The sequence below is a fragment of the Theropithecus gelada genome, chromosome 11 (genome assembly GCF_003255815.1).
Source record: "Theropithecus gelada isolate Dixy chromosome 11, Tgel_1.0, whole genome shotgun sequence".
NCBI lineage: Eukaryota > Metazoa > Chordata > Mammalia > Primates > Cercopithecidae > Theropithecus > Theropithecus gelada.
In genome coordinates this window covers 99925709-99938548 of record NC_037679.1, presented here as the reverse complement: position 1 = coordinate 99938548, position 12840 = coordinate 99925709, and the positions used below count along the sequence as shown (strand labels likewise).

At 40.0% G+C, this 12840-nt stretch overlaps 1 protein-coding gene across 1 annotated transcript in view; it reads left to right on the top strand.

Moving 5' to 3' along the window:
* Positions 1-12840, top strand: part of GALNT8 (polypeptide N-acetylgalactosaminyltransferase 8) — a 62112-nt gene that overhangs the window by 32949 nt on the left and 16323 nt on the right. Inside the window, exons 4-6 of the mRNA XM_025401448.1 lie at positions 530-713; positions 1453-1650; positions 2151-2265. Coding sequence (XP_025257233.1) covers positions 530-713; positions 1453-1650; positions 2151-2265 — 497 coding nt within the window. The remainder of the gene's footprint in view (positions 1-529; positions 714-1452; positions 1651-2150; positions 2266-12840) is intronic.

Genomic DNA, 12840 nt, shown 5'->3' with positions numbered 1-12840 from the left:
TTTTGGGCTAAATTTACTAGCTAGAAGCTGGCAAAGAGATTAATCTGTGCATTCTGTCCCAGTTGGTCCTTAAGTAGGTCAACTGGGAATATCCAAAACAAAACAATTTTTGTCATTTATGGATTCTCTAGAGTCTTGAGAGTTTAGCTATGAAGATGTTCCAGGCCTTCCCGCAGTGTTTTCCATCAACGTGTGCACCTTGGGCTAGATCTGTCCTACTCATTCTCTCAAGAACTTCTCAATGTGAAAAAGCACTTATAACAGTGCCTGACATGTAGTAAGCAGTATTATCATTCTAAGATAGTTTAACTGTGAGGGAAAGGAAATTAGGAATGATCACAGTACACCTCAGGTGAAAGGGAGAAGACAGGCAGGTGCAGGGGAAATACGACTTATTTTCTAGCTGACTCTTAGAATTGCCCATTTTATGCTGGAGGTAGTCCAGTCACGATTATATGATAGTATAAAACTTTTGTATCACATTGATTGTTGCACTCAGAATTGCTATAGGTGTGCACTTGATTGACAGGAGAACTAAAGGTACACTTGGATGAGAAGATTAAGCTTTACAACCAGAAGTATCCAGGACTACTGAAAATAATACGGCATCCTGAGAGGAAAGGTCTTGCTCAAGCCCGCAACACTGGCTGGGAAGCTGCCACAGCAGACGTGGTCGCCATCTTGGATGCTCACATTGAAGTCAATGTTGGGTGGTAAGGCTCAAAGAGGCTGATTCTTCTGGAAAGGGCAGAGAGGAGACATTGTGCATGTACAGAACACAGGACAGGATACTGTGGACATAGGGAAAGTCAGCACTGGGCCTTAAATAAAGGGACTCTCCAAAGGAGCATGCTTTTATGCAGGCATTTTGCTTGGCTAAGAGAAGTAGCATGGTGGAGAGTATTGACAGTTGGATCATAATTCTGACTTTGCCAAATACTTTGTGAATTTGAGTAAGTCACTTCACTTAACTAGACATTGTGTCTTTAACTGTAAAGATGAGGAGATTAGCCTTTGGTTATTTTAAAGGTTTTTTCCCTAGCCCTGAAATTACGTAATAAAATAAAGAGAACTATGTTCTTTAGAGAATGTGGAGAGTCAGACAGGAAAGAAGCATCATCTTGGAAACAGGGAGAACCAAGAGATAACGTAAATTCAAGGAGTAATATACAGACTGATAATGCTGCTTCACAACGGCCTGGGGGTGCTACTTGGGTACTAATTTCAAACCTGTTCTTGACGCGGGTTGGCTGCTAGCAGCTTCAGCTATCCCGAAAGGTACAGAGATTCTCTGGACTCTGGAGAGTTCTACTCACAACCCAGCACAGCCTAAATGGAGGAGGTACTCAATGTCAGGGCAATGATAGCAAGGTGCTTGAAACAGCTTTATCTGCTGTCTCCTACTGCTTGTCCTCATACCCAAGCTGGGCTTGCTGCACACTCTTCTTCTAGGGCAGAGCCAATCTTGGCTCGGATTCAGGAAGACCGCACCGTGATTGTGTCTCCTGTGTTTGACAACATTCGTTTTGACACCTTCAAACTGGATAAGTATGAACTGGCAGTTGATGGGTTTAACTGGGAACTCTGGTGCCGCTACGATGCACTGCCACAAGCCTGGATTGATCGGCATGATGTCACTGCCCCAGTGAAGTAAGTCTGAGGAGGTTCAGGGAACTTGAGAAGCACGTGGGAGGGCAGGAATGAACTGCATGGATTTTGTTTATCTTTGGTGGTAGTACTTGGGGTGACGTGGAAGGAGGGGAGGGGATGAAGTGAAGGACATGGGATAGAAGTCATCCCAGTTAAGAAATCACAGACACTTTGGGATATTTAGGGACTTTCAGGCAAAAATCAAGCAAAATATTTAAAACTTTGGAAAACATTTTGGCCATTTCAAGCATTAACTGGCTATGAAGTAAGGATACCTAGGTGAAAAAGATGTAATTTCAATATATTTTGAGAAGGGTTATGATAACACAGTGGGCCAGGGAAAGCTGCATGCGCTTAGTCCAGTCTGAGAGTTTAGGGAGGGCCTTCATGATAAGAACAGACTTAGGTAGAGTTCTGAAGCCCAAATACTCATTGAGCATCCCACCCCTCGCCTCCGCTCCTCGTGGAGAGACTAATGACTCTTGCTGTGTGCTCTGTAGGAGTCCTTCAATCATGGGCATCCTGGCTGCTGACAGGCACTTCCTGGGAGAGATCGGGTCTCTGGACGGTGGAATGCTCATCTATGGGGGAGAGAACGTGGAGCTTAGCCTGCGGGTGTGTACATTTCCCTTCTCTTTATGGGACAAGGCAGAAAGGGGAATAATAGAAAGGTCATAGGACCCCTAGAATCCTAGAACAAGGCTGAATATCATTGGCTTGAAGGTGGATACATTCTCATGTTTCCAGGCGACTGGGCCAAGGACGGGGGGCGATAGGACTTCTGGAGTGGCCACTCCTGGTATAGCCCATATAATCCGGGAGGTGTGGGTGGGAAGGGGTCAAGTTGGGACTGAATAGATAGATGTCCCTATTTCACTTGAGGACGCTGGGCATTTTTCACGCATCTCCTGGGATAAACTTAACCTTGGAGCAGATGATTCTCTAGAAGGCCAAAGACAGCAAAAACAGGAGTGGGCAGTGTGACCAGGGAATGCAGACATGTGGACAGCCAGCCTACTTCTGTACTCACAGCCAGAGCAGCTGACGTGATAGCCTGAGTTTGTGCTGAGATATAAATCCTGAAACCAGTGCTATAAATCCTCAAACCAATGCTAGTTCTGACCAACTTTTGTGTGTCTGGAAAAATACTGGCTTCACACTTCTGCAGTGATGCCTCTTGTCTGCCCCTGACTGCTTCCCATGCTTGTTTAGATCACATGAACAACCTAAATTAAAATAAATGAAATTTTAAATTTTCGTGGGTGCATTGTAGGTGTATATATTTAGGGTGTGCATGTGGTGTTTTGATGCAGGCATGCAATGAATAATAATCATGTCATAGAGAATGGGGTATCCATCCCCTCAAGCATTTATCCTTCATGTTACAAACAATCCAATTATATTCTTTAAGTTATTTTAAAACACAAAATTAAATTGTTATTAACTATAGTCATCCTATTGTGCCATCAAATAGTAGGTCTTATTTGTCTTATTCATTCTTTGTAACTATTATTTTTGTACCCATTAACCATCCCCATCTCCCCCGGTTGCCCTTCCCAGCCTCTGGTAACCATCCTTCTACTCTCTATGCCCATAAGTTCAATTGTTTTGATTTTTAAATTTCACACGTAAGTGAGAAATACAGTGTTTGTCTTTCTGTGCCTGACTTATTTCACTTAACATAATAATCTCCAGTTCCATCCATGTTGTTGCAAGTGACAGAACCTCATTCTTTTTTTTTAATGGCTGAATAGTACTCTATTGTGTACTACATTTTCTTTATCCATTCATCTGTTGATGGACACAGATTTCTTCCATATCTTGGCTGTTGTGAACAGTGCTGCGACAAACAAAAGAGTGCAGATATCTCTTTGATTTAGTGATTTCCTTTCTTTTGGGTATATACCCAGCAGTGGGATTGCTGGATCATATGGTAGCTCTATATATACATTTTTTTTTTTTTTCCTGAGGAACCTACAAACTGTCCTCCATAGTGGTTGTACTAATCTACATTCCTACCAACAGTGGACGAGGGTTCCCTTTTCTCCACATCCTCTCCAGCATTTTTACTGCCTGTCTTTTGGATATAAGCCATTTTAACTGGAGTGAGATGATATCTCACTGTAGTTTTGATTTGCATTTATCTGATGATCAGTGATTTAAGCATCTTTTCACATGCCTGTTTGCCATTTGTATGTCTTCCTTTGAGAAATGTCTATTCAAATCTTTTGCTCATTTTTGGATTGGATTATTAAATTTTTACTTATAAAGTTGTTTATGCTCCTTATATATTCTGGTTATTAATCCCTAGCCAGATGGGTAGTTTGCAAATATTTTCTTCCATTTCGTGGGCTGTCTCTACACTTTGTTGATTGTGTCTTTTGCTGTGCTTTTTAACTTGATGTTATTCGATTTGTCAGTGTTTGTATTGGTTGCCTGTACTCGTGGGGTATTGCTGAAGACATCTTTCCCCAGACCAGTGTCCTAGAGATTTTCCTCATTTTTTTCTTGTAGTAGTTTCATAATTTGAGGTCTCAGATTTAAGTCTTTAATCTATTTTCATTTTATTTTTGTGTATGGTGAGAGATACAGACCTACTTTCATTCTTCTGCATATGAATATCCAGTTTTCCCAGCACAATTTATTGAATAAACTGTCTTTTCCCCAGTGTATGTTCTTGGTACCTTTGTCAAAAATGAGTTCACTATAGGCATGCGGGTTTGTTTCTGGGTTCTCTATTGTGGTTCATTAGTCTATGTGTCTGTTTTTATGCCGGTACCATGCTGTTTTGGTTACTATAGCTCTGTAGTATAATTTGAAGTCAGGTAATGTGTTTCCTCCAGTGTTGTTCTTTTTGCTAGGCATGGCTTTGGTTATTCTGGGTCTTTTGCAGTTCCACATAAATTTTAGAATTGTTTTTTCTATTTCTGTGAAGAATGTCATTGGCATTTTGAAAGGGATTGCATTGAATCCGTATATTGCTTTGGGTTGTATGGACATTTTAATGATATTGATTCTTCCAATTCATGAACATGGAATATCTTTCCATTTTTGGTGTCCTCTTCAATGTTTTTCATCAATGTTTTATAGTTTTCATTATAGAGATATTTTTTACTTCTTTGCTTAATTCCTAGGTATTTAATTTTATTTGTGGCAATTGTAAATGGAATTACTTTTAAACATTTCTTTTCAGATTGTTCACTATTGGCATACAGAAATGCTACTGATTTTTGGATGTTGATTTTCCATCCTGCAACTTTACTGAGTTTATCAATTCTAATAGTTTTTTGGTGGAGTCTTTAGGTTTTTCCAATAAAAGATTGTGTCATCTGCAAACAAGGATAACATGAACTTCATCCATTCCAATTTGGATGCCTTTATTTATTTCTCTTGTCTAATTGCTCTAGCTAGGACTTCCAGTAGTACATTGAATAACAGTGGTGAAAATGGGCATCTTTGTCATATTCCAGATCTTAGAGGAAAGGCTTTCATTTTTTCCCTGTTCAGTATGATATTAGCTGTGGGTTGTATACGGCTTTTATTATGTTAAGGTATGTTTCTTCTATACATAGTTTTTTGAGGAGTTTTAAATCATGAATAGTTGTTGAATTTTATCAAATGCTTTTTCAGCATCAATTGAAATGATCACATGGTTTTTGTCCTTCATTCTGTTGATATGATGTTTCACATTGATTGATCTGCATGCATTGAACAATACTTGCATCCCAGGGATGAATCCCACTTGTTCATGATGAATGACCTTTCTAATGTATTGTCACATTCAGTTTGCTAATATTTTATTGAGGATTTTTGTGCCAATGTTCATCAGAGATATTGGTCTGCAGTTTTCTTTTCTTTTCTTTTCTTTTTTAATGTGTCTTTGTCTGGTTTTGGTATCAGGGTAATACTGGCCTCATAGAATGAGTTTGGAAATGTTCCCTCCTCTATTTTTTGGAAAAATTTAAGTAGGATTGGTTAGTTTTTCTTTAAATGTTCAGTAGAAATCAACAGTGAAACCACTGAGTCCCAGGTTTTCCTTTACTGGGAAACTTTATTACAGCTTTGATCTCATTACTTGTTATTGGTCTGTTCAGGTTCAGGATGTTTTTCCTGGTTCAATCTTGAACGAGGTTCATTGTGTCTAGGAATTTGTCCATTTCTTCTAGATTTTCCAACTTATTGGCATACAGTAGCTTATAGTAGCCAGTAATGTTCCTTTGAATTTATGTAGTATCAGTTGTAATGTCTTTTTCACCTCTGATTATATTTATTTAGATATTCTCTCTTTTTTTCTTAGTCTGGATAAAGGTTTGTCAATTTTGTTGAACTTTTCAAAAAACCAACTTTTTATTTCATTGATTTTTGTTGTTGTTGTTCCTTTTTTTTTTTTTTTTTTTTTTTTTGAGACGGAGTCTCGCTCTGTCACCCAAGCTGAAGTGCAGTGGCACAGTCTTGGCTCACTGCAAGCTCCGCCTCCCAGGTTCACGCCATTCTCCTGCCTCAGCCTCCCGAGTAGCTGGGACTACAGGTGCCTGCCACCATGCCCAGCTAATTTTTTTGTATTTTTAGTAGAGACGGGGTTTCACCGTGTTAGCCAGGATGGTCTCAATCTCCTGACCTCGTGATCCACCCGCCTCAGCCTCCCAAAATGCTGGGATTACAGGCGTGAGTCACCATGCCTGGACTGTTTCATTGACTTTTTTGTATTTTTTATTTCAATTTCATTTATTTCTACTCTGACCTTTATTATTTCTTTTTTATTTTTTAAATTTCATTTTAAGCTCAGGGGTACTAGTGCAGGTTTTTTATATCAGTAGACCTGTGTCATGGGGGTTTATTGTACAGATTATTTCATCACCTACAGATTAAGCTTAGTCTCCATTACTTATTTTTCCTTATCTTCTCCCTCCTTCCACCCTCCACCCTCCAAAAGGCCTCAGTGTGAGTTGTTCCCCTCTTTGTGTCCATGTGTTCTCATCATTTAGCTTCCCCTTAAAAGTAAGAGCGTGTGGTATTTGGTTTTGTGTTCCTGTGTCAGTTTGCTAAGGATAATGGCCTCTAGCTCCATCCATGTCCTTGCAAAGGACATGATTTCATCTTTTATGGCTGCATAGTATTCGTTGGTGTATATGTACCACATTTTCTTTATCCAGTCTATCATTGTTGGGCATTTAGGTTGATTTCATGTCTTTGCTATTGTGAATAGTTCTACAATGAACATACATATGTGTGTGTCTTTATAATAGAATGATTTATAATCCTTTGGGTATATACCCAGTAAAGGGATTGCTGGGTTGAATGGTATCTCTATCTTTAGATCTTTGAGAAATCACCACAGTGCCTTCTACAATGGCTGAACTAATTTACACTCCCATCAACAGTAGACAAGCATTCCTTTTTTTTCACAACCTTGCGAGCATCTGTTATTTTTTTTCTTTTTAATAATAGCTACCTGACTCCAAACTATACTATGGGGCTACGACAACCAAAACATCATGGTGCTAGTACAAAAACAGACACATAGACCAATGGAACAGAATAGAGAACCCAGAAAAAAGACTGCACACCTATAACTATCTGATCTTCAACAAACGTGACAAAAACAAGAAATGGGGAAAGGATTCCCTATTCAATAAATGGTGCTGGGATAACTGGCTAGCCATATTCAGAAGATTGAAACTGGACCTCTTCCTTATACCATATACAAAAGTTAACTCAAGATGGACTAAAAACTTACATGTAAAACCCAAAACTATAAAAACCCTGGAAGACAACCTAGGCAATACCATTCAGGATATAGGGATGGGCAAAGATTTCATGACAAAGATGCCAAAAGCAATAGCAACAAAAGAAAAAAATTGACAAATGGGATCTATTAATTATTTTCTATTACAATTTTGGGTTTGGTTTCCTCTTGCTTTTCTAGTTCTTTAAGATTCATCATTAGATTGTTTGTTTGAAGTTTTTACTCTTTTTGATGTAGGCGCTTAGAGCTGTAAACATCCCTCTTAGTACTGTTTTTGCTGTAGTCCATAGGTTTTGGTTATGTTGTGTCTCCATTATCATTTGTTTCAATGAATTTTCCAGTTTCCTTCTTAGTTTCTTCATTGACTCACTGGTCATTCAGGGGCATATTGTTTAATTTCCATTTGTCTGTATAGTTTCCCAAATTTCTCTTGTTATTGATTTCTAGTTTTATTCCACTGTGGTCAGAGACAATGCTTGCTATTATTTTTATTTTTTGAATGTTTTAAGACTTGTTTTGTGACCTAACATATGGTCTGTCCTTGAGAATGATCCATGTGCTGAGGAGAAGAATGTGTATTCTGCAGCCACTGGATGAAATGTCTGTAAGTATGTATTAGAGACACTTTGTCTATAGTACAGATTAAGTCTGATGTTTCTTTGTTGATTTTCTGTCTGGAAGATCTGTCCAGTGCTGAAAATAGGATGTTGAAGTCTTCAGCTATTATTGTACTGGGGCCTATCTCTCTATTTAGCTCCTATAATATTTGCTTTATATATCTGGATGTTCCAGTATTGGGTGCATTTATATTTAAAATGGTTATACCCCCTTGCTAAATTGACCCCTTTATTATTATATAGTGACCTTCCTTGTTTCTTATAGTTTTTGTCTTGAAATCTATTTTGTCTGATATAAATATAGCTACTCCTGCTTTTCTTTGGTTTTCATTGGTATGGAATATCTTTTTCCATCCCTTTATTTTCAGTTTATGTGTATTTTTATAGGCGAAGTATGTTTCTTATAGGCAACAGATCAGCGGGTCTCGTTTTTTCATTCATTCAGCCACTCTATGTCCTGATTGGAGAGTTAAGTCCATTTACATTCAATGTTATTATTGGTAAGAAAGGACTTCTGCTATTTTGTCATCTGTTTTCTGGTTGCTTTGTGGTCTTTTCTTTCTTGTTTCTTTTTTTCCTGTCTTCCTCTAGTGAAGGTGATTTTCTCTGTTGATATGATTTAGTTTCTTGCTTTTTATTTTTTTGTGTATCTGTTGTATGTTTTTGGTTTGGGATTCTCATTAGGCTTGCAATACTATCTTATCACCCATTATTTTAAGGTGATGACAGCTTAACACTATTTATATAAACAGACAACCAAACAAGTGGAGAAAAAAAAAAAAACAAATAAAAACTCTACACCTTGACTTCGTCCCCCTGTTTTTTAACTTTCTGTCATTTCTATTTATATATCTCACTGTACTATGTCTTGAAAAGGTTTTGTAGTTATTATTGTTGATTGATTCATTATTTAGACTTTCTATTTAGGATAAGTGTAGTTTATACACCACAGTGACAGTGTTATAATATTCTGTGTTTTTCTGTGTACTGACTATTACTAGTGAATTTTATACTATAGGTGATTACTTATGGCTCATTAACGTCCTTTTCTTTCTGATTGAAGTACTCCCTTTAGCATTTCTTGTAGGATAGGTCTGGTGTTGATGAAGTCCTTCAGCTTTTGTTTGTATGGGAAAGTCTTTATTTCTCCTTCATGTCTGAAGGATATTTTCACTGTATATGTTGCTCTAGGGTAAAAGTTTTTTCCTTCAACGCTTTACAAATATCATGTTACTCTCTCCTGGCCTGTAAGGTTTCCACGGAAAAGTCTGCTATCAGAAAGTATAGGAGCTGCATTGTATGTTGTTTTTAGAATCCTTTCTTTATCCTTAATCTTTGGGAGTTTGATTATTAAATGCCTTGAGGTAGTTTTCTTTGGGTTAAATCTGCTTAGCATTCTGTAACCTTCTTGTACTTGGACATTGATATCTTTCTTTAGGTTTGGGAAGTTCTGTATTGTTGTCCCTTTGAATAAACTTTCTACCCCTTTCTCTTTCTCTACCTCCTCTTTAAGGCCTATAACTCTTAGATTTGTCCTTTTGAGGCTATTTTCTAGATCCTGTAGGCAAGCTTCATTGTTTTGTGTTCTTTTTTCTTTTGTCCTCTGACTATGTATTTTACAAATAGCCTGTCCTCAAGCTTACTGAATCTCCCTTCTGTTTAACCAGTTCTGCTATTAAAAGACATTGACGTATTCTTGAGTATACCAATTGCATTTATCATTTCCAGAATTTCTGCTTGATTCTTTTCTGTTATTTCCATCTCATTGTTAAATTTATCTGATAGAATTCTGAATTCCTTCTGTGTATCATCTTGAACTTCTTTGAGTTTCCTCAAAACAGCTATTTTAAATTTTCTGTCTGAATGGTCCCATGTCTCTCTCTAGGATTGGTCCCTTAGTTCATTTGGTGAGATCATGTTTTCCTGAATTATCTTGATACTTGTAGATGTGCTTCTGTGTCTGGGCATTGAAGAGTTAGGCTGCTTGTTGTAAGTAAAGACTACTTATTGTAGCCTTTACTGTCTAGGCTTGTTTGTACCCATCCTTCTTGGAAAGACTTTCCAGATATGCAAAAAGATGTGGGTGTCATGATCTAAGCTGTACCTACTTTAGGGGGCACCCTAAGCCCAGTAATGCTGTGGTTCTTCCAGACTCATGGAAGTGCCACCTTGATGGTCTTGGACAAGATCTGGAAGAATTCTCTGGATTACCAGGCAGAGACCCTTGTTCCCTTCCCTTACTTTCTCCCAAACAAACGGAGTCTCTCTCTCTCTGTTCTGAGCTACCTGGAGCTGGGGGTGCAGTGACACAAGCACCTCCGTGACCACCTCCACTGCGACTGCTCTGGGTCAGACCTGAAGCTAGCATAGGACTGGGTCTCACCCAAGGCCTGCTGTGACCACTCACTGCATACTTCCTATGTTCCCTTGAGACCCTGGTGCTCTACAATCAGTAGGTGGCAAAGCCAGGACACAGGACACAGGCCTGTGTCCTTCCTTTCAGGGCCATGTATTCCTCCAGGTCCCAAGTGGGTCCAGGGGTGCTGTCTGGCAGTCAGACACTAAAGTAAAATACCTTAAAAGTCTACCTCATGTTTTATTATATTGTGGCTGAGCTGGCACTCAAACCACAAGACACACTCCTTCCTACTCTTCCCTCTTCTTTCCCAAGTTAGAGGCCAGTGCCACCACAGGCCCACAGGGAGTACTGCCAGACTACCACTCATGTTCCTTTAGGGTCCAAGGATTCTCAAGTTAGTTTATGATGAATGCTGCCTGGCTTAGGACTCACCCATCAGGGAAGTGGGCTCCCTTCTGGCCCAGAGCAGGTTCAGAAATGCCATCTAAGAGTCAAGTCCTGGAATCAGGGACCCCCAAGAGACTGCTTGGTGCTCTACCCACCTGTGGCCAAGCTGGTACCTAAAGCCACCAAGTCTCAGAGACTCACCCAAGGCCCTCAGTGTAGTATTGGGTATTGCTGCTAGTTGTTCAGTGTCCCAGGGCTTTTCACCTAGCAGGTGATAAATGCTGCCAGGACTGGGTCCTTCCCTTCAAGGCAGTGAGCTCCCTTCTAGCCAGGGTATGTTTAGAAATGTCATCTGGGAGCTAGTGCCTGGACCGGGGACCACACAACTCTGACTGATTTCCTAGCCTGCTGTAGCTGAGCTGGTATCCAAGATGCAGTCAAAGTCCTCCTCACTTCTCCCTCCCCTCTCCTCAAATGGAAGGAAGGGGTCTCTTCTGGAGCTGCGAGTTGTGCATCCTGGGGTTAGGCGACGGGTAATGCCAGTACTCCCTTAGTGGCCCCAACTGGTGTTTCAGTAGGTTGTGTGACCTGCCTCCCCACCCCCAATTCACTGTCTCTGGGCCCAGTTCAGCACTAGGATTCACCTAATAGTTGCCTAGACTGCCTTTCAGGCTTACTTAGAGACTCAGAGCACTGTAGCCTGGTGGCGAGGTTTGGGGGAACTCAACGTCCTACTTCTGGGATCAGTGATTTCCCTCTGGCTGGGGCTGGTTTACATGCTCCCTCTTTGGGTGGGCAGCAGCTGAGTTTGGTTCAGTTTTCCTTTCTGCTCTAACAGGACAGCACTGAGTTCAACGCCTCACAATTGCTGTGCTCTTCCTTCTCCAACACACAGAAGTGCTGTCTACACCACACTGCAGCTAGTGGGGATGGGGGAGGGGTAGCATCAGTGATTCACCACTGTCCTTTCTACCTCTCCAGTGCCTCTTTCAGCAATATCAAGTTAAAATATGAGTAGTGTGAGTGTTCACCTGATTTTTGGTTTTTATGAAGGTGCTTTGCTTGTGTAGATAGTTGTTAAATTCGTATCCTTGTCAGGGGGACGATTGGTGGAGCCTTCTATTCCACCATCTTGCTCCACCACCTCTCCCAACCTGAATTTTTGTGCTCTATAAGGGAATTCAGGATGCAAACCAAGAAAAATAGAGAAATTACAAGTGCAGATTCAAAATATGTCAGTGTGTTGGTTAACTCTTGCCAAAAAATGTCACGCAATAAATCAACCCAAACTGAGTGCCTTAAAGCAACAATAATCAATTCTCACAGATTTGCAGATCCAGCTGGCTCAGACGGAATGGCTGTGATCCACACATGTTCACTCTGGGGCTCAGGCAAATGTGGGATAGCAGCTACCTAGGACAGAAAGCTCTTCTTATGGTGTACAAGAGGGCCAATGGGACCATGTGAAGTCTTGTAAGGCCTAGGTTTAGAAGTAGCAAGCTATTTCAGAGTATAAGTCACATGGCCAACCCTAAAATGGTGTGAAGAATTAGGGCCAATAAATTTTCATGCATCAGGATCAATTTAGAAGAGGTTTTGTGGATAAAATATCATTTCCACAGTATCTCTTTTACCTTTTTGGCATAATCTTCAGGGCCTCATTAGAAGGGGCTGGCCTGTGGGTTTGTGTTTGTTCTCGGTAGTTCATCTTTCATCTTTCAGGCTAAGGCTGAACTCTTAAAAGAGGCATTGGAAAGTAGTGGAAATTACATAGGTATTGGAGACAGACAGACGTAAGTCAAAATCCTGCTTTGCCACTCAAGAGTTTGTGTGCAACATACAAGCCCTCTAAACCTTACCTCCTGCATCAAGCACCTCGTATGGTGAGTGATACACGGTTTACACTCAATAAATGTTTAATGGTAAAAGTGACAATAATAAGAATGTCAGGATGGCATTGTAATAAACACTGACCCTGAGTTCTAATGCTGTCTCTACTAACTCACTGTGGACTAAGCTTCTATAAGATGACCTTTTTTTCCCCTCCAAGCCCTGAAATTCTGTGCTTGTGACAAGGTGAT